General features: G+C 41.5%; 1 protein-coding gene across 1 annotated transcript in view; it reads left to right on the top strand.

Annotated features, from left to right (window-relative positions):
* CHCHD3 (coiled-coil-helix-coiled-coil-helix domain containing 3) overlaps positions 1–11,374 on the top strand; it is a 267,569-nt gene extending 256,195 nt beyond the window's left edge. Inside the window, exon 8 of the mRNA XM_058530204.1 lies at positions 10,636–11,374. Within this exon, the coding sequence (XP_058386187.1) occupies positions 10,636–10,659 (24 nt within the window). The 3' untranslated portion in view covers positions 10,660–11,374. The remainder of the gene's footprint in view (positions 1–10,635) is intronic.
* The last annotated feature ends 15,637 nt before the right edge of the window (positions 11,375–27,011 follow it).

The raw sequence follows: 27,011 nt of genomic DNA, 5'->3' as shown, positions 1-27,011 counted from the left end.
AGCTTTCAAGGTGATTTCATGTCCATTCTCTTACTTGTTTTTTATGACAACCTGAAATGTAAATAGAGAAGTTTTATTTTCACCATTTTACAGTTGAGAGAATTGAAGCCCAGGGAAGTACTAACGGTAAATTTAACAGCTAGACCAAGATATACCTTGCCATAAAAACAAAAAACTTAAAAATAAATAGTGTTTGTTTTTTGAGTTGGGTGTGTGAAAGGACATCCATTACCCACTAATACGGAAATAAAGCAGTGAGAGAAAATGTGAACAGTGGTTATGAAGTGATGGGAGAAAATGTGGAGATCAAATTCAGTAGTGATGGAGACTGAAGGTAACATAGGAAAGTGAGATGATGAAGGTCATAAGCAAAGGTGTAGGTTAGCTCTGCCCCATTTTAAGACCTCATCAGAGCAGCCACTGGGGGTTTATATGAGTATTTCATGAGTAGTCACTTCTCCTCGAATACCATGTTTTCCTTTTTCCCTTGTGAAGTCACTCTAACCTCGAGACCCCAACTCTGCCTGTTGTAGAAGAGACTTCTGCAGTATACATGGTCCTGATGGTCGTTTATAGCAGTTTCTGACTGGTCAACTCCCCTTCTTGTGTTTCCTTTAAATCCAAAGAACCAGCTGGACATGCTAACGTGGAAAATACTAAACACAACAACGACACATTAGGTCGTGTTGTCCATTTCCGGCGCAGTGCAAGAGTTTTCCCCTTGGAATAATTCCAGGAGCCAAATCCATCCACTTTTGAATGACTCATAGATTGGGCTTTCACTGGTTCCCTTGGGGCACTGTTCCGTAGACTAATAGGTTTTACCGGTAGGAAAATTTCCGGATGTTCCTTAGCCTTACTTTTTTTCTTCGTTATTCATCCACTTATTCACATCAATCTTTCTTCAGCTATTCTTAAACAATTCCTCATGGGTTGACATGAGACATTTAGACTGTTACTTCCAGTATATTAAGTTATGTGTTCTTCATAAGGGTAAAGAGATATTAAATTGCTATAATTATTATTTCTAAGACTTAAAAGCTACTGGCTAGCTATATGAGATACAGTATTTAAAAATGTAGGAAGACATTGGTTGATAGACTTCTGTGTCTTTTATTTCTCATATCTGCTTAGCCTCGTAGCTTTCTATAAACTCCCCAAGATTGAATTACCTGTTTTTACCGTTAAAATCTGATTCCCATTCAGTCTTGCCTCACCTACCTTACAGGAGACCATGGAAGAGAGGGGGGAAATGGGAAGCTAATAGTATTTGCCCACTAGAGGATCAAAATGTGCCCAAGTTTTATTTATAAAAGGGGAATATGAAGAAAGGGCTTTGTGTCAGATCTGCATTGCCTTTGTTCCCTGGGATACCCCACTGCCCCTCAATTTACTTGCAGAATCCAGCTGCTTAGGAGGTAGCAATTCTAAGCATTATAGCCCTTTTCCTGGCCCTGCTGCTATTGACGGAAAGGTACAGAAGCCGTCTGGACTCTTGGGGAACATTGTGTGTTCACTGGAGGGTGGGGTTTATGGGAAATGCTATAGCTAACATTCCAGTCTAGTCGTGGTGACCTGGGCTTCAGTTTCTTCTTTAGTAAATAAAGGGTTTGAACTAGGTGATCCACAAGGGCCTTCCAGCTCTGTTAGTCTAGGACTGATTCTGTATCTGTGTATGAGAGCAAGGCAGTGTGCATAGGCAGACACGTCGTGAGCACCTTTAAATTAAGAGACATGAGCTATTTGGGACAGGCAGCACCCCTGCTCTGGGGACCTCCAGCGTTTGTGCCTCTGCCTCTTAGATTTTGCTGTCAGCCTGAAGCTTTCACTTCAGAAGAATAACTGTACTTCTGATTGGTCTGCCTATTGCCTGGCCTCCCACAACTACATACACTTTTTTTGAAGCTTGTACTCCTGACAGCTCTGAGGAAGCCAACGTGGCAGAATGAACTGGGAGAGGGTGAAAACGGTTTCACGGTTTCTCCAAAGTCAGCGAAGTGAAAAATGCCTGTATGACCGCTCCTTGTCAGAATGTAGCCTGCCAGCTAATAAACTGCATTAGAAAATGCAGGCTGTCTACCTCTAGCCAGCCCTAGGCCCCTTTGTACTATGATGGCTTTCACCATATGCACCATGGACCTTGGGTGGTGAGGAATTGTGGAGACAGAGCAGGAAGCTGGATCAAGAGCCAAGGAAAGACCAGGACTTTCCTTGAGAGGCAAAGGCCACACCCAGAAGATGCCCAAAGGACAGAGTTCAGCATGGAGCCTGGAGTCAGAGGATGGAGGCCAGTTAGGGGTTGATAAACCATAGCAGAGGTTTAAATCAGCAAGTCCAGCTGAAGGAAGGACCAAAACTAGGACATCATATAAATGAGGCAGCCTCCTCTTACGCCTGTATGCTTCGTGCTGGTCTCTTAGAGGAGACCAAAAAGTCACCTGGTTGTAGTGGGGAACATGGGGTCAAGACCCTGATAAATGAGGCTAAATCCTAATATGAAGTTACTCCATCCGAAGGCTAGTGCACCCAGTTCTTCATTTTGAAAATATAAATGACGCCTCCAAGTCTATAGTTAACCTCTGAAACAGAAGACCTTAAGATCAGTGTATATGGAGGAATTTACTGTGGGAGAATTTGTCAGCCTTCTTAAGGACATTGTCTCCCCGATAACTTGGATTTGTGTTAGACCAGGGCTTAAATACTTAAAAACATAGTAGTAGCTGTCGCTTTAGAAATAAGAATACTTGAAAGAACCTAGTGCCAGAGCAAGCTGTATTTTATCGTTGTTTTCAGATGCACTATAAATTATATGCAAATGATTTAATAGACTCATAGGCTATTGGAGCTAGAAGGACCTTAGAGATCATGTAACCTGATTGCATCGTTTCCCTTGGAAAAATGAGCACCCAGAGAGTTTCAGTGATCTGTAGATGGGGCAGAGTCCAGATCAGTATCGCCTGCTCCTGATGCCAAACCCAGTGCTCTCTTCCCTGTAATATCAGGTCTCAGATGTGGGTGAGCATCAGAATCACCTGGGGAGTTTATTTTAAATGCACATGCCTGGCCCCATCCCTGGAGATTCTGATTCAGAAGGTCTGAGGAGGGACCTGGCCATCTGAACTTGCAACACATTCCCTAGGTAACTGTACACAGAGTTTGAGAACCATAGCTCTAGAGCCCATTGACCTGAACTGCCTTCAAGGCCTTCAACCTTTCGGAGGTCCTGCTGGGTCTTTGTTTTGCCTGTTTCAGGAGATGAGGAGCTGCCACTATCTGTCACTGCCTACCGGGTCTGAGCCATCTGGCAGAGGTCTAATCAGACTAACCTCAGGAACTGGTTCCTAGTTCAGCCTCGGGAACAAATCAGAAGAGGTCTTGGACAGAGGGCGGGAGTCCCTAAAAAAGAAGTTCTCTTCTCCCCTCCTCTTGCCCCCATTGAAACTGTAGGTGCTCCTGGCTGAGGAGCCACTCCTGGTTTTCATGGGTGGGAGGGAGGAAAGAGGCACTCAGCCAAAGTTACAGGGTCCCCTGGCCGGCTCACAATTGTGATGAGACCCTCCCTTGGCTCTGCTGCTCCCATCCCCTGACCCACATCAGGGTCCGTCTCCTTACATAGTTGCTTCTGATGCACACAGACAGCCACCTTCGGGGAGCACAAAGATAAATCTAGAAGGTTAACTTTCTGGGAAGACCTACGGGAGCATGTTTTTATTGTGTTTGAAGGCTTCTTTATCATCACCACCTGATGACATTTATTAATCACCCAGCTGGGCCGCTCATCCTTAGGATGACACATGTGCGTTCCATAATAGGTTTCTCATGCTTAAGTGGGGCGGCCCTTTGAGTTTGGAGTCACATCAAAGCAAACTAAATGCCAAACTTTAAATTTGTCACCCCAGCCTCTTCCATCTTAGGAATCCTTTTCTAAACCACTTTCTGAGAGTAATAGTTGCTTTATGACATTTTCTTTAATCCAGGTTTAATAGAAGAAATATTACCATGGTAATAGACTTTCATTTTTCTTAATAGGTATTTCTTTTCTGGTGCTTATCCTTCAAGAGTTAGAACTGCTGTATGTTAGTGTTTTGTCTCTTATTGCGGCAAGTTGTATAAACAGTTTTACTTGTAGCTTAATTTGAATATTACACAGAGCGTTTGTCATAGAAAATATGAAACAAGATCCAGGCATAAAAAAAGTTAACTTTTGTTTCCTCCAAAGTAGGAACAATAAAGAACAGCACTTGCTGAGGGAAATAGACAGATATTGAAAACAAAATGAATTAGCTAATCAGATTTTCATGGGGTCACGGGTAGTACTGGGTACACGGGCAAAGCTCGCTTTGTGCTACTCATAAATTGAATTTATTGGTTACTTTTGCTTCTATCTCACCCTCTTCTCATTCTGTCTTTCCCACTCCCTATTCCTCATCACAGCTCCATTCTCTTCCACTCTCCATTTTTCCTGTCCCTCTTTAGTAAAAAGGTACACCCAGGACCTGTTCCCATTTTAGTTTCCCCCCCTAAACCTTGCCTCTGTAAACCTTCCTACTTGCATCCCCAGCCTTATTAGGTCTTTTGAAATCTTGCTGAGATTCTGGGTAAGCTTAGCCAGAGACCAGCACTCTGAGTGGTATCTTTTTAGAAAAAAGAAAACTATTTTTATTCTCGTCATGATTGTTTAGCAATCCAGGGTTGCCATAATTTCTCTTAAATATATTGAGACAACCAGTAGCTGACACACTGCTGTGATAGTCAACCCCTCCAAGAAAGCTATAATTCAAAACTCAGTTGATGAGATTACTGTGTAACAAACGTATTGGAGGAAAACAGTTAAGATGGTTTTAATAAATGGAAATGACACACAATCTCTGGTCTCCGGGGGCACTGTTCTGTCTGACAGTGTGAGCTGCCAGTTGTTCCTTCCTCAGTGGGTGGAATCAGAAAGAGACTTGGGAAAAGAGCAGTGTCGATGTCTGAACTGTTCTCTCCTTTAGGTAAAATTAACCCAGCTGTTTATAAAAGGAGTTTCTGCAGGCTCAAATACGTGAATTGATGAGCAAATGCAAGGAATTTCTTTCTCCACATTAAGATTAAGTATTAGCAGTTCCTTAAATGAAGGAAGCAATTTTTTATAACTTGCAAATCTTCTCCCTGATTCTTTGGGGAATTTCCTATGTTAATTTATGCAGTGGTAAATTTATGCAGTGTTGCAATTCAGCCCAACAGCAGCTACTTACAGAACTGATGCAGAGATGGTAGGAGAACCTATAAGGTGGACGCTAAATGACATAGACCCTACCAGGCCTCAGGATCCCTCCAGCCAAGGGCCCTTAGGTCTGAGTGTGAGCAGATTTTATTGCATACTTGTGATATAGTAATAGCACAGAATGTTTTACCAGTTAATTCATCTTTTTTAAAATTGGACTTGACATTGTATTTGTTAATGTCTCTGACAGAAGCGAGGCAGTTTTGTACCACCTCTGGCACCCTTCGGTGACAACTGAGTGCAGTTTGACAACCTGTGTATAGACCAGTCCCGGAAGACACAAGCTTGTCCCTTGTGTCTTCAAAGAGTCACCCATGAATCAGCTGAACTGCCATGCTATCTTTGAGGATTAGAATTATAAAACATGTAGCAGGGTATTTTGTGAATGTGGTTACTTCTCTTTTATATTTTTTCCGAAGTATTCTTTTAGTGTCTTTATGTTAGACTGGCCCACTGTTCTTCAAACCAGCCAGGGGCCAGCTCGTCTCTCTTAAAGAGAGTCTGACATTCTCAGCATTGTATAATCTGGCTGAAAAATTACCTTTCTGGATTTGGTTGAGGCTGCAGGGAGAGGAATAGTAAGAAGATTCTCTAGACTCGAGAAACATTCAGTACTGCTCTCATTATGTTGTGGTCACTGCAGATTATTTTGCAGCATTTGAAAAGAGGTTCTTGTTGTCACATGGCTATCTCTATAACCAAAGGACCTAAACTATAGAGTGAGGCGCAGCCAGGTAATCTTGACCAGGCAGATAACAGCTTCAAGTTTCTGTTGGTATGTTGAAGAAACTAGTTAACACATAACGTACAAAATGGCATCATTCATAAAATGATCATTTTCTTTAGTAACTAACTGCCCTTAGGTGGGCTCAGTATAGATCTGCTTTACAGTGACTTGTCTTTTGTACTAGTAAGTTATGTTGTGGCAAGGTTGTCTAAATATCTGGCATTTATAGAGCTTCCTGTCCTTGGAGTTGGAGAGACTTTTACACAGATCAGGTCACAATGGTGTGAGGATAAATGATACTGTAACATTTCCTGGTCTGATTCTCCATGGTAGGTGCTCAATTTTTAATTTTTCCAACAAAACAAGAGCTAATATGAATGATGTTTTTAAGAGAAGCCTCCATCCCAGTGTTGGTTCCACAAGACAACTCTGTTGAGCGGAGTCTTCCGCTTAATCTGCTTTTTCTTTCCTGTTTTCTCTTACATGCATCTAGCTTTTCTGATTTCCTTGACTGAATCGTTATCTTTTCTGACCATTTCTATCTGTATTCTCTCCAAACTAGTTTGCTTGCTTTTATATCTATTCTTCTTTTGTACCCTATGGACATAGACTTCTTAGGAACCTATCACCATGGATTCTTTAGGATCATCTATCCATCTTGTGCTTCTGTGACCCAACATACTTATATGTCCTTCTACTCTTTCTGTTCTGCGCCTTTATTTCAATCATTTTTCTTCATTTTTGACCTTAAATCTTTATCTCTAAAGACCTTTGATCTCTCTTCCCAAGGCTGCAACTTCCTTCTAGACATTTCCTTCTGGGATGTCTCACCATCATCCCAGACTCACAAACCCAAAATTTAAGTCATCTTCCTCATTCCCAGGCTGACTTCTCCCACTGACTTACCTGCTTCACTTGGTGACACCATCATTCTCCCTGTCACTGAGGATCCACCGTCCCTTAGGTCTCACCATCACTCTTTTTCTTCCTGTGTCTTTTTGTGGCTCTGTCTATTTCTTGTCCCCGCCCTTGCTTGGTTTCTAATCTGCCTTCTCCCTGGTGTTCCAGCCTCCATACTCTCCTCTATTGGGTCCATTATGCTAAGGATGTCAGGGTAACCTTCCTAAATGACGTTCTCCTATTTAAAGACATATATTGGATTCCCAGGTTTTTTCAGTGGCCAACAGGAAGTATGTCAGCCTGGCATTCTTTCTGGGCCCTTTTTACACTCTTTTCCTTGGTACCCTCCTGAGTGCCCATCCTTTCCTCTGGCTAGGCCTGTCTCCCTCCTCTGTCCTCCATACATATTGGGCTTGTTCCTACCTCTGAATCTTTGCCACTGCTTCCCACCCTTGCCCCTCCCCAACCCCACCCCCAATCCTTCTGTCTATGTTCTCTCCATAGTGAACGATCATCTGAGGAGCCTTCTCTGATCACTCCAGCTGTAGACAGTTCACTCCTTCTGAACTAGGCACAACCACTCCTCTTTTGAGCTATTACCTGGAAGAGTACATAAGAAACTGGGAAATAGGAGGAAGGAAATAATGACTTTTTCCTGTATATCTTTCTGTTCTTGAATTTTATATTGTGTGTATGTATTACTTATTCAATAAAATAAATTTTTAGCATTTATTTAGCAAATATATTTTTAAAAATAACAAATTATTACTCTGTATTATGCCTTAATTTTCCATGTGTGTGTGTGTTGGTTATCCCAAAGCACCCAACTCAATGCAGTGAGAACCTAGTTGGGAGCTCAGTTAAGAGCTGGGTGAATAAGTGGCTGGAAGGATGAGGGATGGAGGGGAGAAGGTATAAGCAGATTAGAGGCAACCTTAGGCCTGAGCTAGCCTCCTCTTCCTGAGTAATTTCAAAACTAAAGGGGAAAAGATTGCTTTTGTCTTCTTAAAGATTTCTAAGAAAGGAGACAGTATACCCCATGCCCCAGCTATAGAATTTTAATCTGATAGTTAAGAATTCTTCCTGTCTAGGATTTTATATATAGAAAATCCTAAAGACTCAACCAAAGAACTGTTAGAACTAATTAATGAATTTAGTAAAGTTGCAGGATACAAAATTAACATAAAAAAATCAATAGCCTTTCTACACACTAAAAACAAATTTTCTGAAAAAGAAAGCAATCCCATTTACAACAGCACCAAAAACAGTAAAATGCTTAGGAATAAATTTGACCAAGGAGGTAAAAGATCTCTACTCTGAAAACTGTAAGATACTGATGAAAGAAATCAAAGAAGACACAAATAAATGAAAAGGTATCCTGTGTTCATGGATTAGAAGAATTAATATTGTTAAAATGTCAATACTACCAAAAGCTATGTATAGATTCAATGCAATCCTTATCAAGATCCCACTGGCATTTTTTTACAGAAGTAGAAAAAACATTCCTAAAATTTATAGAACCACGAAAGACCTCGAATAGCCAAGGGAATCCTGCAAAAGAAGAACAAAGCAGGAGGCATCACATTTCCTGATTTCAAGCTATATTATAAAGCTACAGACATTAAAACAGTATGGTACTGGCATAAAAACAGACAAATAGACCAGTGGAACAGAATCGAGAGCCCAGAAATAAACCCAAGCTTAAACAGTCAACTAATATTTGAAAAGGGAGCCAAGAATACTCAATGGAGAAAAGACAATCCTTTCAGTAAATGGTGCTAGGAAAGACTGAAACTAGACCCCTGTCTTACGCCACTCACAAAATTTAACTCGAAATAGATTAAAGACTTAAATGTTTAAGACCTGAAACCATGAAACTCCTAGAAGAAAACATAGGAAAAAAAGCTCCTTGACATGGGTCTTGGTAATGATTTTTTGGAAATCACACCTAGAACACAAGCAACAAAATAAAAAATAAATAAGTGGGACTACATCAAACTAAAAAGCTTCTGCACAACAAAAGAAAGACAACCTACAGAATGGGAAGAAATATTTGCAAACCATATATCTGATAAGGGATATCTAATATCCAAAATGTATAAAGAAATACAACTCAATAGGGGAAAAAAAAATCCAATTAAAAAATGGGCAAAAGGACCTGAATAGACATTTTTCCAAAAAAAGACATACGAATGGCCAACAAGTACTTGAAAAGATGCTTAATAGCAGTAGTCATTAGGAATGTGCAAATTAAAACTACAACGAGATATCACCTCTCACCTGTTAGAATGGCCATCATCAAAAAGACGAGAAATAACAAATGCTGGCGTGGGTGTGGAGAAGAAGGAATCCTTGTGCACTATGGAGAAATTGGTACAACCACTATGGAAAACAGTATGGAAGATTCTCAAAAAATTGAGAACAGAGCTACTATATGATCCAGCAATTCCTCTTCAGGGAATATATCCAAAGGAAATGAAAACACTAACTGAAAAGATATCTACACTGCCACATTCATAGCAGCATTATCAATGGATAAATGAATAAAGAAGTTATGAGATACACACACATACACACACATGGGAATATCATTCAGCCACGAAAAAGCAAGGAAATCCTACCATGTGCAACAACATGGATGGACCTTGATGACATTATGCTAAGTGAAATAAGTCAGACACAGAAAGACAAATACTATATGATCTTCATTTATATGTGGAATCTAAAAACAAAAATTTAAAAAACTCTACGAAACTCATAGGACAAGAAATCAGATTTGTGGTTACCAGAGGCGAGGTGGGAGGAGGGGGAATTGAAGGGAGATGGTCAAAAGGCACGAACTTCCAGTTATAAGATAAATAAGTCATAGGGATGTATTGTACAACATGATGGCTATAGTTAACACTGCTGTATGATATATAGGAAAGTTGTTGAGAGTATATCCTAAGAGTTCTCATCACAAGGAGAATTTTTTTTCTTTTCTTTTTATTATATCTATATGAGATGATGGATATTAACTAAACCTATTGTGGTAATCATTTCACAATATATGTAAATCAAACCTAAGGTATGCTGTAGACCTTAAACCTTGTACAGTGATGTATGTCAATTATTTCTCAATAAAACTGGAAGGAAAATAGAAGAATTCTTCCTGTCTACCATTCCCCACACCACCCACAAAAATAACTCACTAAATAGAATGTAGGGGCTATTTCTGCAATTTGAGAATAGATGTTTATCTTTGTAGCTGGGCATTATGAGCTCATGAACATCTACATTCTGCCTAGTGTGAGCAGAGGTTTCTGGGAGAGAATCTTGACTTCACCTCCCAGAGCCTTTGGGGTTTAACCTCCACTCCACCCCCCACCCCCAACCCCTGCCACCTTGGTGGTAGCTTTCCCCCAGTCCCTGTGGCCACCAGAAGTGCTTCCACACATTTCCAATTGTCCAGGGTAGTGAGATGGCGCACACACTCCCCCCAGCCCCCACGATCCAGGCCGTGCTCACCCTTAGGATTCAGGGTTGGTATGGTGGGGTGAGGGGTCATTTGGAGATTATACATGATTAAGCAACAGTGTTCGTTAAAGGTAGTAATATTTCGAGACCAAGAAGCATATGCCTTGCTTTATGTGTTTTTGAAGTAGATCTTTGAAAAGCAATTCAAATAGTACTAAATTGTTACTGCCGTTTTTTGGTCTTCTGCTTCTGGTGGTAAAACTTATGTTTTCTATTTCTCTTGCAGAGCATGCTTGAGAAGGGAGGATAAAACCAACTTGTAGAACAAGCAAAACTCCTTCAACGTTAATTCCAGAGGTGGAACATTTTTTTTTCCTAGTGAGAAAGTAATCCATTTAAAGAGAAGACCATTACGGAGAAGCACCAGAGAGCAGATTCGACAGAAGCCTATCACAATTTGATCAGCAACGATTTGAAAAGCCACAGGCTAGATCAGGGATCAGCCATCAAGGGCAGGCCACAGTGTCAGTAAACCCCATCCATGATGATGAAAAGAGAAAGGTGGCCCTCTCCACCTTTTGTACTTTCTGTGCAATTTTCTCTTCTAATCAAGCTCCATCATTTGGTGAACGCACTCCAACAAAGCTTGGGGGCTGGGCTGGGGGCTAAGGTACTTGGAGTGGGGAGAGGAGAGGGCAGAAAACCTCAGTCTTGTGCCAGCGGTGTTGGGTGGAATTGTCTAGGCTGTGGGGTGTGGCATGTTGGGTTTCTCTCTTTTTCTTTTCTCCCTTGACTGTATGAGAGCTGTTTCATTTTTAACTTATTATGGTGATCATGTAAGTAAGAAGACAAAAAGGAGAGAAAATGTACCTCTTTTACTGGAATAATGTTTATGATTACAAGTGAAATAAGGCATTTTTTATCAACATAAAGGCAGCCTTGGCTTATACAACCTCTTCTCCATCATGAATAGTGACATCTTTACTTCACTCACTATCAATAATAAATATATTTTCTGACAAAGACTGGCGTTGTAGCCTGGGGCCTCGCGTGTTCCTTTCTCTGGGTTAGGTGGTTATACTTAGGGGAACAGCGTTGATTTATATCGTTACTAATTTGCATTTGTGCTGTACTGTTCCTCTAAAAAGCTCCATAACACTTTCCAGAGCCTCAGACAGGCAAGCGATGCTTACAACTTGCCTCTCAGGTAGGGTGGATTCACTAAGATCTTTACGAATTGCTTGAACCTTCCTTTCTTTGGGATGGCTTAAGTCATCCTGCCAGGGACGAGAATTAGATTAGATAACCTTGGTTAGGAACTTCTGACCCTGCAATACTATGATAATGTTAAAAAAAAAATAAAAAATAAAAAGTTTTTCCTCTTTCCAATTCCATTGAAACTTTCTGGTTATAACTCCCAAGATTGGTGCTTCACTCTTGGACTTTGGTAAATTGGAAATCAGTATTCACATTGAAGCTACATGGAAAGGTCTTTCCCGGAAATAGATGGAGGAGAAAATGCCAGTGCTCCATGATGTCATCTAAATATCTTTTGTCATGTAGAATTTTTATTTTATTTTTATTTTGTTACAGAGAGAGAGAATTTAGCAACATGATTAAGAATACAGGCTCTGGAGTCAGGTGCATCTGTGTTCAGACTGTGGCTCTGCTGTGGGGCCTAACCAGGCCACCTTACCATACCAGCCTCGGCTGCTTCAGCTGTCAGTTGGGGGGAAAATGGAAGAACCTGCTTTGTAGGCTAATGGCAAAGAGTCAAAATGCTTTCCATGTACATTTGGTCAGGTCCAGTGTATGTTGTTGTTGGTTTGTGTGAGTATTCAGTAAACCTGTATTTGGAGTTGGGGGCATGGAAAAAGAATATCCACGTAACTTTTACTTAGAGAACATCGGGATGGAATATAGCTTATATTGGGAAAATTTCAACCAACCCGCTTAAATGTAAGTGTGGCTTCTTATTCATCTAAATTCCCAAGTTGGCTCCATTTGAATGGCATCTTCATGTACACTTGTGGACATACCTGTAAACCTGATGTTGATTCTGAATGACATTGGGGACACTCCTACCATAATTACTGAGAGGCTCTGTGATTACTCTTTAATGAAAGTTTTTGGTTTTGTTTTTGTTTTTTTAATGGTGCAAAATAGACTGCTTTCATTTAAGTGTGAACGAAGGAAGCATTGGTAACTCGAGGAGCAGCACATTTTGGCACTATCAGAATGGCATCCAGGTAACTGCCTGGGAGAAATAATAGGTACACAAAAACACATGTTTACGCGGTGACTTGCTGTAGTGTTTGCAAATAAGCTAACTCACAGATTCCTTCCTATACTGTTTTGTTTTGCGATTTAAAGCCAAGATCTTGGCACATTCCCAGGCTGCCAGTCTTGTCACTGCCAGAGAAATGCAGCACTGAAGAGTCAGGCATTTAAAGGCCACCAGAATGGGAGGATGGCTTGTCAGGACATCTCTCTCCCAGCACGGGTTATTAACTTATTATTCTGATAAACATGATGGGTACAAGGGGGAAAGGCAGCACCTTTGGAGAAATAAGGGTGAGATGATGCCTTTTTCTGCACCTTTGGAGTCCTTCCTGCTGATTGCATCACAATCCTGTCCAGGTCACTGCTAACTTTAGGACAAGTACTGGGAAGAACATGGTGATTTATATGAGGCTCATGGGAGTGACACGTTCCCATCAGTTAGTTTCTCCAATAAGTAGAACACACCTTGAACCACAAAAAGTTTAGCTCATGAAGCCAAGAAGAATAAAGTATCTTGAAAGCTGGTCAGATGTTGTCACACTAAACAAATGTCTGGTGAACTTCTAGAAGACAGCTGGGTCGAAACAGCACAAAGGCCTTTCTTTGAAAAGTCAATAACTTATTACAGAAAATTTGCTAATGTGCAATGGTTTAAAAAATTATTGACTAATTGTTATTATTAGCAAATGTGGACTGCTAAAAGCCAGATGCTTGTGAACTGCTGGTCAACCAATGAGACTCGCCTCTACAGCAGCTCTAAGCGGTATTTTGCTTAGAACTGAACAAGCAGCCAGATGTCCTCAGCTTCTCTGGCTTAGGAGTTGGGAACCTGTGGTTCTTAGCTTGATATCTTTCAGTTCACAGATTTAACTGCTTTTGCCAGAAACCCATAGGATAATTGTCTTTCCCCCGTTTCAGGGAGCCATAGGCACTGACCTTCTCATGATTTAAGAATTAAAGCAGTTGAACAATTGAAAGGGTAACAGTAACTTACTGTGATTATTCTGTTTTGAGTTAATATTCTTGAAAAGCCAATACTTTGAATGAGGAGTTAATGTTCATTCATTTTCTCTCTCTCACTCCCCCAAGTTCTCATCCATTTCTCAGCTTCTCCCTCTCGGTCTCTCCCATCTTTATCTCCCCCTCGTTGTCTTCTGGGTGTTTGAATTTTTCTCACCCTTCTCGGCCTTTCAGGCCCACCTCCTGAGAGGTAACATGGGAGTGCAGAGGGCGTTGTCTTGGGTGCAGGATCCTGGGCTCTTGCTCTGGGTTCCATGCTGTTGCCTCTTGGGCCAAGTCGCTTCCCCTCCAGCTTCTCATTGCCCAGTAGCCTGCCCTGGTTCTTCTGCATTATAGCAAGTGATTTTCGATACTTCCTTTTCTTACCCAGCCTCCTAAATCTTAAACTAGTTATGTATTTAGTACTTCTTATCATTGAGTGGTGTCTTATATTTGCAGTTCTTAATTTATAAACCAGGTAAATTAAGCTTTTTAAATTCTCTGAAAAAAGAGAAATAAATTTGTATTTAGTTCTCTGTGGCCTTGGATTGTATTTTTCATATAGTTTATGATCCTCATTAGAACAAAAAAGTGGTTTCCCGTCACTTGCCCCGGGGAGTTTATTCTGGGGACAGGCTGTGTCCATTCTGAAATGTCTCCCTAGGACGTGTAGCCAGTTTGTGCCAATGAGACCCACAATCCAAACCACCCACACAACAGGAGACCTTGGTGCTGATGCTGTTACCTGCACCAGTCTGAACAATACACATGCTGGATAACTCATGTCCACGGTTTATTTTTAAATTTATCATAGACATTTGTTTTAGCCTCTTCTCGCACTGGGTCCTTAAAAGGATGCAAAATGTTGGGAATTTTGGTTTTTGCTCGCTCTCTTTCCCTTGGCCCACCTAATGTGGAAGGTGCCATCAGTGACTGAAACAATCGATGTAAGGAGAATTAATGGAGGGGATAAGGACACACTTACTATCCATAAGATGGAACACTGGCTCTTGGTGATCAAGGCTGTATGGAGAGAAGGGCTCGACATTATTCGCATAAATTCCTTTTCATTCTCTAGCCTCGGTCATTCCAAATCCACTGTAATATGGAAAGTCATTTTTATTCCAATTTAGATGATCTAGAACTATATCCATTTTACTGTCATCCCCAGCCTGTTCATGACCTGGGGAGATTGGAGTAGTCAGTAATTTTTCAGGTTCAGCGAAATGGAAAGCTTCAAGGCCGCCCTTATGTACCAAGAAGGTTGACTGCTGCCCGATCTACCTTGGAGAGCCCAGCTGGTGCTGCTCCCCAGTACTCCTTTATGAATGATGGTGGATTGAATTGATAAGCACCAAGGACAAAGTAGATTTGTTCCCCCATACCTGGAACAAGAGTCACCTTGCTCATCTGACAAGGTCCCTTACACTGAGAATTTTGGCCAAAGAACTAGGTAACTTCAGGAACTTTCAATTCCATTGCCTTCCAAAGGCTGAAGTCGTTGCATCCTAAGTTTGGGAGAAGAATGACCAGCCACCTAATACCTTCTTCTACCTTCAGGCTGATGTTTGAAGATGATAAAATTTTGTATTTCATGTTGTGTGCCCACTTTCTCTTGGTGCCTCCAGCCTCAATATTGCTGGCAGAACCCCTAAAAAAAGACGTGAATTGCTTTAGGGGAGAAAGCAAAAGTCATCTTCCAAATCAAAAGTGTCTTCCACTTTTCTATCAGTTGTCTTGAACCTTCCAAATAGACCCACTGGCTTCTCTAGACCATGATGATATGTCCCATATTTTAGGGGACAGTCCATGGAGTGTTAAACCCAATTTGGATTCAGAAAATATGGTCACTATATTTATGCCTTTCACTTAAGGCAGTTGGAAACTGAAAATTGAAACAATATATTAAGTTTAGTCCCCGAAACTCCCTCAAACCAAGTCAACTCTAAATGGAAAACAGCTATGCCTCAATTTAATGAAATTCTTCAAACCTCTTGAAGTGAGTTTGATTAGGGGAGGCCTCCATACACTTCAAAGATTTTCCCATGCAGAAAAGCTTGACTTCCCTCACGTCTCTGGTCCCCCTACATAGTCCTCCAACATAGTCCCTCTTCTGCCTCTCTTGGGAGGATCCTTACTGGGCTGTGGACAGTGTCACTTTGCTGAGAGGGCAGTCTGCTTTGAATATAACCCTGCCTTCAAAGTAAATTGCATTTCCATAATGGCTTTTAAATGCAAACGTGGAAGCCTGAGGTCAGTGGCCAAGTTGCAGGGTACCACTCTGGTCTAGCTGCACCTTTCCTTCCCAGACTTGGTCCTGGCACAGGTAGTGGCCTGCCTGAGCTGGACCCCAAGTGGACCATATTTGGGGAGTCTCCTGCAATGCCCTTCTCTGCAGTCGTCCCTTTGGCCAGGCTGGTGCTGGGCCTCATCAATGCCCACAGCACAGGGTGAAAGCCTGTCCTCACTCTCGCTCTGCCCATCCCTGGCGAATATATAAAACAGGGGTCCAGGGCCAGATGACTGGGGCCAACTGCTTATTATCTGCGGCCTGTGCAGTCCAAGAAACAAGGGTAAAACTGTATTCTTCATTTCATAGCCACAGGCTATGTTCCTCAGTCAGCATCAAACCAGAAACGCAATGCCAGCATGCACATTTTAGCTTTGCTTTGCATCTCCCTAAGGTAAGGTGTACCCTCATCTCGGAAGCATGACCACAAAGTCATTGAAAATATTATTCAACGTAGAGTTGAAGTGGCAATGTCATTTCATTTCAAGCTGCAGAGCAAAAGCTGGGAACTCTGCTTTAGCAGAGGGTAAATAGGATGTTGGCTAACCTGCTGTTGGGAGTTTATTTTGAGTTACCTCGGTGCTCTTAAAATGCCTTTGCAGCAGCCACATGTTAAATGCGAACCCGAAATAAAAGAGCTCACGCTCCTCACCCACAGGTGCTTAACACAGAACTTGGAAATCTCAGTAACTAAGGCAGAAAGTGTTTCTCTTCCACCGGAACTGAATTTATCAATGAAGTTAGAAAGATGTTATTGTATAGAAGCAGAAGAGGGGTTATGAATCACCATTAAGGTGATGCTGTGTCAGGAACATCACAAGTTATTGTCCTGAATTTTGTAACCACTTCAACTTCCTCAGTATAGGAGTGGCTTGTTCATCGCCTTATGGTTCAACTTGTACCACTTAGCTCGCCACTCCCACATTCTCTTGTACATAGGAGAGGTGGTTTTCAGCCCCAGAACCGTGTCACACTGGCATCGCCTGAATCATACATGTGTTAATTCATCAGATAGCAGAGCATGCCTCTGTGCCCCAGGCACTGTTCCAGGAATCACGGGTACAGTGATCAACATGGTGGACAAGGTCCTGACCTCATTCTAGGGGGCATGAGCAATAAATACAATGTCAGGGAGTAATAAATGCTATGCAGAAAATTAAAGCAGGGCAAAGGGAAGAGTTCAGGGAGAGGGAATAAGGCTTTAGGGGAGATTAGGCTATATTAGATTAGGCAGTGAAGACAGACGTCTATAAGGAGGTGATATTTGAGCAGGTTCTTGAGTGTAGCGAGAGAACCATGCATATGAAGATCTGCCGAAGTGCATTCCAGGCTGAGGGAGTGGTAAGCACAAAGATGGTGAGGCAGGAACAAGTTGGGTGTATTAGGGGAACAGCACGGAGGTCCTTGGGGCTTGAGTATAGTGAAAAAGGAAAATAGTGTTGGGAGATGAGTTCAGAGAGGTAGGCAGAGTCCCAACACATAGGACCTTTTTGTCCGTGGTAAGAATTTAAGTTTATTCTGAGTGTGATAAAAAAAGAAAGAAAAGAAAAAAAACCATTGGAGTGTTTGGTGCAGGGCCATCAGTTGATCTGATTTACATTTTTAAAAGATCATTCTGGCTGCCGTGTGAAGAATTTTCTGAAGTATGGGTAAAGTGGAAGCAGGGAGAACTTAGGAGACTATTACATCAATGATGTAAGTAAGAGGTGGCAACTTGAACTAGGGTGTTAGCGGTAGAGAAGGTGAGAAGTCATCGGATTTAGGATACCTATAGATAAAAGTAGGCCCAATAAGACTGACTGTTGAATTAGATGTGGGGTGTGAGGGAAAGAGAAGAAAAGCATAAGAACCCCAAGATTTGCCTGAGCAACTAGCTAAATGGTGGTACCATTTACTGTGATGGAGACACAACACTAGCAAGATTTGGGGTGAGGGGCAGGAATCAAGGGTTCAATTTTGATCATGTTAAGTTTAATGTATAAATTACAATTCCTAGCAGAAAAGCTGAGTAGGCCATTAGATGTATGCTGGGGCTAGATACAAGATTGAGTCATCACTGTCGAGATGGTATAGAGCCTTGGCACTGATTATGCACACCTAGGGAGTGAATGTGGAGAGTGAAAAGGGTTCAGGACTTAGCCCTATGGCTCTCAGGAGAGGAGCAAGCAAAAGGAATGAGAGAATGGCCATTGAGGTGGAAGACAAACCAAGGCTCACTTGGAGGCCAAGGAAAGAAAGTGTTTCAAGGAGGAGGGAATGCCCAGCTGTGTTAAATGCTGCTGGTGGATTGAATAAGATGAAGACAGAATTAGCCAATGGATTTGGCAACGTGAAAGCCACTGGACAAGCACAGTTTTGGTGGCTGATGACAATGAAAGCCTGGTCACAACGGGGTTGAGAAAAGAATAGGTTTGGGAAATGGAGACAGTGAAGAGAGGCAGCACTTTGAGAAGTTTTTCTAAAAAGGGGAGAAGTAGGGGGAAGTAGGTGGAGGAGATGTGAGGTTCTAGGGAGATTTCTTTTTAAGATTGGAGATATTACAGCCCATTTTGTATGCCAATGGAAATAACCAGAAAGAGAGGAGAAGATCAGTGAAAAGTCCTTAAGCAGGCCAAGAGGCAGGGGATCCAGTCTTAGATATAACACAGATAGTTCATCCATTGTGATAGGAGAGAAGGTTGAGTTCATGAATATAGATGAGGCAAGCTAGTGAATTTGGTCATGAGAGGATGAGGTCATTCTCTTCTGATGGCTTCTATTTTCTGATCAGCCATGAGGAGTGTCCCAAGTTAAAGTTCACTAGTAATAATTAAAATCAGCTGAGTGCCTTCCTTTCTCTCTGCCTGTCTTCCTTCTTGAATAATTCATTCCAAAAGCCATTAGGTGGGACCATGCATGGTACGCCTCCATGCAGGAGGTGGAGGTGATGGTGGCCCAGAGTGGGATACCTGAGCAGGATGAGGAAGGGGTCCATTTGTGGTGGAGGACCTTACAGTGTGGTGTTAGAACCTAAGCGATGGGAGGAGAGTGGCTGCATTGGTGGGGGAAAAACGGTGGCAGTAACAATAGGAAAATGGTTACATACAGAGGATACTGATCCGATAAAGAAATATATTGATGATAATGGGAGGCTGATTTCTTACTGTCAGATAAGGGAGTTACAGATATGGAAAAGAGAAAATTAAAATGACCTCTGTGGTGTTGGTTTAGAATTGGAGATATTGATGTGATTGTGGTTTTAAATATATATAAATAGATACATAAATAAGTATAGATATAAACCTGTGTGCATGTGTATATGTACATATTCATACCCATGTATGTATTAAGTACATATATATGTATGTATGTTCATGCATATATTCCTTAGCTCTGTCACTGAGAGGACCAGGGAGCAACAACATCCTAATAGCGATGAGCACACCAGGTGCCCAGATCTTGGTTTCTAAATACCATCCTCCACTAAAAGGAGCCATAACTTCTTGAAGAAATGACTAACCCCAGGGCTGGGGCAAAGAAAGTGCAAGATGGGAACATATCGAAAGGGCAGAGCCAACTTGAAGGGGCTATCACTGTCCACCTCTGGGACAGTTTAAGCATCAAAATAAATAATGAGAGTAATCCATTAAATAACATAAGCAGAGTCCATACTGATATATAAATAAATGAATAAATAGACGGGCAAAAGGGAAAGCTTTTTTCTTAGGCTACCATGCAAACTAATAAATGGAAAAGGAATGATAGAATTATAAAATCATTATTTGGCAACCATCATGGTGATAATTCATCAGGAAACATCAATGGATGTTGAGACTAGGAGTGAAAGTTTTTTAAAAAACAGGATGTTTACCCATTTTTGAATTGTAAAAGTAAAAAGAGTAACCTTACAGTAAAGAAACCTAATTGACACCACCTTAATCAGGTGATCAACATTAAGTTTCCAGTAATAGGTCAAATCAAGATCTGATGGGATGCAGTGAGACAAACACAACAGCGTCACTTCTGTGATATTCCTACCAAAAATATATAGCTTGAATCTAATCATGAGGAACTATCAGACAAACCCATAGTGAGGGACATTATACAAAAGAACTCGCTTGTGACTTTCCGAAATGTCAAAATCCTGAAAGCCAAGAAAAAACTGAACAACTACTCCAAATTGAAGGAAAGAAAAGAGACACAATAACTGAATACTGTACGTGATCCTAGACTGGATCCTTTTGCTATAAAAGATGTCATTGGGACACTAGGCAGAACTTGAACAGGGACTGTGGGTTAGATGATAGTAATATGGCAATGTTATTTTTAAAAATTTTGATGGCTCTGTGGTGGTTATGTTTTTGTTCTTGTTTGGGGTACTTGGGGTGATGGGGCATTGTGTCAGCAGCTCACTCTCAAATGGTTTAGGGAAAAAAGTTACTTGTACTAATCTTGAAACTTTTCTCTAAGTTTGAAATTATTTCAAAATCAAAAAGAATTATAAAGTTGTCAAGGGTAAAAGGAATTTACTGTAAAAAATAAGGAATAGGTAAGAAACTCTTGAAGAGGAGCTAGATAGGAGGACTTGCTCTACGAGCATCATTATAAAGTTACACCAGTAACAAGTATGACACAGATGGGCCAATGGAACAGCATAGAGAGTCCAGAAACAGGCTGATGCATAGGTGGATGGTTGGTTTATAGCCAAGGTGATAATGCAGTCAGAGGGGAAAGACTGGTCTTTAAAAAAATATATATGGTGCTGGGTCAATTGGATATTCATATGGAACGACAAGGAAACTGGACTGTACCTCATTCTGTACTCAGAAGTCAATTTTAATTGGATTGTCATTTAAATGAGTTAGTAGAACACTAGAGCTGCTGGAATACAGTATAGAAGAATAGCTTCATGACCTCAGCAGAAACAAATATTTCTTAAACAGGATACAAAAACACTATAAGAGAAAAAGTTGATAAATTGGATTACTTTAAAATTAAGAATTTCTGTTCATCAAGAGGCCATGAAGAGAGTGAGAAGGCAAGCCTTAGAGAGAAGATATTTGTGAAGCATACAGCCAACAAGGGCTCGTATCCAGACTATATAAAGAACTACAAATCAGGAAGAAAAAGACAACTAAACAGAAAAATGAGCAGGAGACTGAAATAAGCACTTGACAGAAAGTAAAGATCTAAATGGCCAATAAGCATATGAAACGTACTCAACAGCATTACTAATTAGGGAAATGCAAGTTAAATTCACAATGAGATGCCACCATTTATCCACCAGAATGGCAAAAATCAAAAAGATGGAAAATACTGAGTGTTGACAAGGATGTGAAGCAACTAGCTTCCAATACATTGCCGGTGAAAGTGCAAATGGGTACAACCAATTTGGAGAATGATTTGGCGTTATCTATTAAAGCTGAACATATTGTCTTAGTTATAACAAAATTACTGTAGATGACTGGATGGCTTATAAACAGAAATTTATTTCTCACAGTTCTGGAGGCTGGTGTCTGGTGCAGCCCTGCTCCTCATGTATAGATGGCCGTCTTTTTGCTATATTTTCGCATGGTAGAAGAGGTGAGGGAGCTTCCTGGGGTCTCTATTATAGGGGTACTAATCCACCCTCATGACCTAATCACCTCCCAAAGACCCCACCTTCAAATACCATCACCTTGGGCAGTAGGTTTCAACATGTGAACTTTGGGGAGACACGAGAATTCACATATGTATATGTGGATAGCACATATCCATAACTGATGACCCAGCAAAACCATTCATAGGTCCATCATTAGAGGATGTTCAGTAGCATTCATAATAGCCACAGAGCAAAAACAACAAAATGTGCATCATAGTAAAAGCATAAATATTTTGAGGCGTATGGAATATTATACAATAATACAAATGAATAAATTATGGCTGCATGTAAAAATGGATGATTCTCACAAACCGTTGAGCAAAAAAAGTACTAAAGAATACATGTTGTATAATTCCACTCTTATAAACTTAAAAAGGCAAAATAAACGATACTGTTTATGAATGGATGCTTATGTGGTAAAACTATAAAGAAAAACAAGGAAGTGTTATCATAAATGGATAGCAGTTACCTTTCTGGAGGTTGGAGGGGGTTCTGATTAGAAGGGACACAAATGGGTCTTCTAGGATCCTGGTAATATTCTGTTTCTTTTTCTGAGTGGTTAATGGATCTATTTAATTTATGATAATTCATTGAGCTGTACATTTGTTTTGTGTATTTCACTGAGTCTTATACTTCACAATAAAAAAGGTTAGAAATAAATTTAAACAGGTTCAAGGTTATCCCTAGGGCAAAGTCATTTCTGTTCCCTGGATAATATATCCTAGTAACTGACATTTGTTGAGGGGTGTTCTGAGCCAGGCACTGTACTGAGCATTTTATATACATTTATCTCTTATTTCAGTAATCCTATAAATTAGTTACTTTTATTATTCCCATTTTACAGATAAGGAAACTGAGGCTTAGAGGCATTAAGTAACTTGCCAAGGGTCATATAGCTAGTAAACAGCAACCCAGACCTGTCCTCCCCAGAAGTCTGGCTCTTGCTGTGTGGTCTCTTCTCTGCACCAGCCTCATCCTGCTACTAGATCTGTAGGGGAACCCCTGTTTATTGTAAACCTCCAAATCCCCATGGCATCTGGTCCAGTGCATTGTACAGTAGAAGCCTTCAATAAACGTTGAGTTGAATGAATAACGAATAAAAGCCCCATTCTTTTCATCGCTTCCTCTTACATACTGGGTGCAGCAGTACAGGATCTTCTCTGTGCAAAGTTGCTGAGGTTTCAAGCAGAGGAAAAATAACAGGAAAGCTTCCTGTCTGTGGCTGATGCTAGTTTTGCTGGCTGGAGTCTGTCAGACAAATTCCCTACTTCCTTTTTTACTTTCCCTGAGCTCCAAGACATCTGCCTAACTACTTCGTGTTCCCTCCCTCGGCCTGCCACCCGGGAAGCGGTAGATGGAGACACAGCCAGGCTGTGCGTGCCCGCTGCTTCTGCCTCCGGAGTGTGTCCTAGGTGGGCAAGGAGGGTGCAGGGCTCAGAGCCCCGCCATTCTAAATAAATCTCCTAGTTCCGCATTGCTGCTGCGCTCCCAAGGTCTTTTAAGGCAAAAAGACTTTGGAAGGAAAGTAGCTGGAAATTTCAGGCCCTATTCCGTGGCAATTTGTCACTGGCTTGGAGGCGAGAGCTGCTCAGTAACGCGGGTACAAAGCAGCTGCATGGGGCTTCGTGATGTGTCACCAGCTCAGCCTTTGCCTCCTTCCTTCACTGTTTGCCCTTTTCCTGTCGCTAGAAGATTGAAAATCAACAACAACAACAACAACAACAAGAAATCAAATGTTAAGAACTCTGTACATAATTTCCTGGATGATTTTGACACAATCTCAAGTTGTCCAAAACAGCTAATTATTTACAATTCCTCCACCTACCCCTCACCTCTCCCAAACTGGCTCCTGCACCTGACTTGATGACAGCCCACCCACCCGCCTCGTGTTCCCCTCACCTGAGCCTGAAGTCTAGGAGTCCATGGCCTCCTCCCTCACCCACCTATGAGTATCATCCATTTGGGCCTGACAGTCCTTTAGAGCCAGGAGAACTTGGGCCAATGCTTTGTCTTACAGACACCTTGAAGCCACATAAATAACGTCCTCAGAGTGAGGATTACTAGACACTAAAGAGCTTACAGGTGGTCTATAATATCCTCCAGGAAAATCTCCATCAGTCTGTAGAGGGTGATGTAAAAGGGTCATGGTCTCTTCCAGTTCCCTTTCCATAATCTCTCACCCCAGAATGTAATAAATAATGTTCACTGTGGCCTACCTAAGAGTTAATATCCTTCCTGACTGATAGAACCTTGAGTTTGTTCAAGTGTCAGCCGCCAAGTCTTTCAGGGGGAACTTGCCTTCCCTTCCCAGCCCCAGGGATGAATCTTGATTAACCTAAGCCTGTCATAGTAATTCTACTTTCCTTGTCAGTGATTGGTTTAGGAGTGGACTTGTGACCTAATTCTGGCCAATGAAGTGTGAGGGGAGTTTTCTAGGTGCTTCTGGGAAAATTAAAAAGGGATACGGGTGAGGCTGGGAACTGAGTTCCCCTGGTGGCCTTCAGTGTTGCTGTGTGGGTGGGGATCTGGAGCTTTGGTGCCCACCTTGTGATCATGTAGGGACAGGCCTAAGGACAGAAACCAAGACGTGGGGGATAGCAGAGGTAAAAAGTGGGTCAGCTCAAACTGTTCTGCCATTGGATTTCTTGCTGTGAGAGGCGATGCAGTTCTCCTTTTCATTTGTGTAGTTGAATTGGGTGTGCTGTTACTTGTGGTTGAAAACCTCTTAACTGATATGTCTGTGTTTTCACCCTCACACACCCTGTACTTCTTCCATCGTGAGGGCACCAACTTCAGGCTAGCTTTTTTCCTAGCAGGAGTTGGGTTTTTAATGATATCCTCATAATCTCTCACCTGAGTCTCTTTCTCATCAAATGCTTGGTCAAGGTTAGACTTTTAATCTCTAGTCATGGAATAGAACGGTGTTAAATGAAGTCCCCAATCAGGTACATCAGAGTCACATAGGAAATGGGCAAAAGATCTGAATAGACATTTCTCCAAAGAAGACATATAAATGGCCAACAGGCACATGAAAAGACATTCAACATCACTATCATTAAGGAAATGCAAATCAAAACCACAGTGAGATACCACTGCACACCCACGAGGATGGCTGTGATCAAGAAGAATGACAATAACAAGTATTGACGAGGATGTGGGGAAAGGAGAACTGTCATACACTGCTGGTGGGAATGAAAAGGTGCAGCTGCTTTGGAAAAGAGTCTGGCAGTTTCTCAAAAGGTTAAACATAGAGTGACTATATAACCCAGTAATTCCACCCCTAGGAATATACCCAAGAGAAATGGAAACATAGGCCCCCACAAAATCTGGTATATGAATGTTCATAGGCCATTAATCACAATAGCCAAAAAGAGGAAACAACCCAAATCTCCGTCAACTGATGAATAAGTAAACAAAAAATTTGGCCTATCCATATAATGGAATATTATTTGATAATAAAAAGGAATAAAGTTCTGATGCATGCTACAATATGGATGAGCCTTGAAAACATTAGATGAAGTGAAAGAAGCCAGTCATAAAAGACCACATGTGTGATTCCATTTATATGAAATGTCCAGAATAGGCAAATCCATAGAGACAGAAAGTGGATTCATGATTGTCAGGAGTTGTGTTTAGGGGGAATGGGGAATGAATGCTGAAAGGAACAGGGTTTCTTTTGGGTATAAAGAAAATATTCCTCCCCATTGTGGTAATGGTTGCACAACTCTGAATATACTAAAACCATGGAAATGTGCACTTCATTTATTTATTTATTTTTGTGAGGAAAATCAGCCCTGTGCTAACATCTGCCAATCCTCCTCTTTTTTTTTTTTTTTTTTTGCTGAGGAAGACTGGCCCTGGGCTAACATCCGTGCCCATCTTCCTCCACTTTATATGTATGGGATGCCGCCACAGCATGGCTTGCCAAGCAGTGGGTCGGTGCACAGCCGGGTTCCGAACTGGCGAACCCCTGGCCACCACAGCAGAGCGCGCGCACTTAACCACTTGCACCACCAGGCCGGCCCCCGGAACTGTGCACTTTAAATGGGTGAATTTTATATCTGAATTATATCCCAATAAAGATGTTTAAAAAAGAAATCCAGTTAAACTACTTTTGCTTTCTGAATTTCCAAGAATTAGAATCGCTTCCATCCATTTATTAAAAAGTAACAATATAGGCAAAAATAATTGCTATATAGAATAATAGTAAATGTGACTTGTATGCATCTAAAAAAAATCACTTGGGGACTTTTTAGATTATAGAGTCCCTGGCATCACCTGACACCTATGGAGCGGACCCTCTGGGAGTGAGGTCTGGGGATGCACAGCTCCCCAGAGATGCTCCTCATGCTAAAGTTCACCAACCAGGAGACCAGAAGAGAGTTCTGGCCTTCAAAATAATGGTTCCCAACTAGTGGAAGGTGCTTATTTGCAGAAAGGATACCGAATGTTGCGTACATGACCATAATACAGTACATCATGAGTACACGGCTATGGCAAAGTTTTAGAGTAACACAGACCTTATGTTGAGTCCTGGCTCTGTTAACTAAAACCTGTGTGAACTCGGGTAAGTTCTTTAAGCCTCTTTGTCTCTTTCATAATCTGTAAAATGGGGATAAAAATATCATCCCAAGGGGCTGATGTAATAACAAGACTTAAAAATCTGAAGTGCTTCATATAGTGTCTGGCACCTAATAAGATTTTATCTGAGTGGCATGAAAGGGTTGATATAGTCTAAAGTCTATCCTCATATCAACTTAAGTCTTAGGAAAACGTATTTGAAGGACATTAGCTCAAGGGCACACAGAAATGCCTTTATTGAACTGCTAGCTGTATGGTGAAATCCGTATGAAGATAAACCCCATGAGAGCAAGGCTCTGTTTTTGGCTCCATGCTGTGTTATCAGTGTCTGGAGGATAGTTGGTTCTCAAATGTTTGTTGAGTGCATGAGGGATCCAGGGTTTTCCAGCAATTGTTGTGAGTTGATGTTCCCTGAGTCCTTTGCCATAATATGAGTAACTCTATTTGCCTGACTGTGGACACCTGGTGTCTTAGTAGGCACAGGCCGCCATAACAAAATACCATAGACTGGGTGGCTTAAACAACAGACACTTATTTCTCATAGTTCTGGAGACTGGGAAGTCCCAGATCAAGGCAGATTCAATTCCTAGTAAGGAATCTCTTCCTGGCGTGGCGATAGCTGCTTTCTCACTACATCCTCACAGCTGTGTCTCTCTTCTTATAAAGCACTAATCTATTATGAGAATCATCTAATTGTAATTACCTTCCAAAGGCCCATCTCCAGTTACCACCACATTGGGGGTTAGGCTTCATATGAGTTTTAGGGGGACACAGGTAAGTCCATAGCACCTGGCATTCCTCCTCCAGCCCCAACTCACCGGCACGTATCTGTGCTGCTTCAACCCCCCAGCTATACCTGCCAGAGACCTGCTTTTCTGCTTCTGCCCAC

The sequence above is a fragment of the Diceros bicornis genome, chromosome 3, assembly GCF_020826845.1.
Source record: "Diceros bicornis minor isolate mBicDic1 chromosome 3, mDicBic1.mat.cur, whole genome shotgun sequence".
NCBI lineage: Eukaryota > Metazoa > Chordata > Mammalia > Perissodactyla > Rhinocerotidae > Diceros > Diceros bicornis.
Note: the sequence above shows the minus strand (reverse complement) of the source record. Positions and strands in the feature narration are given on the sequence as shown.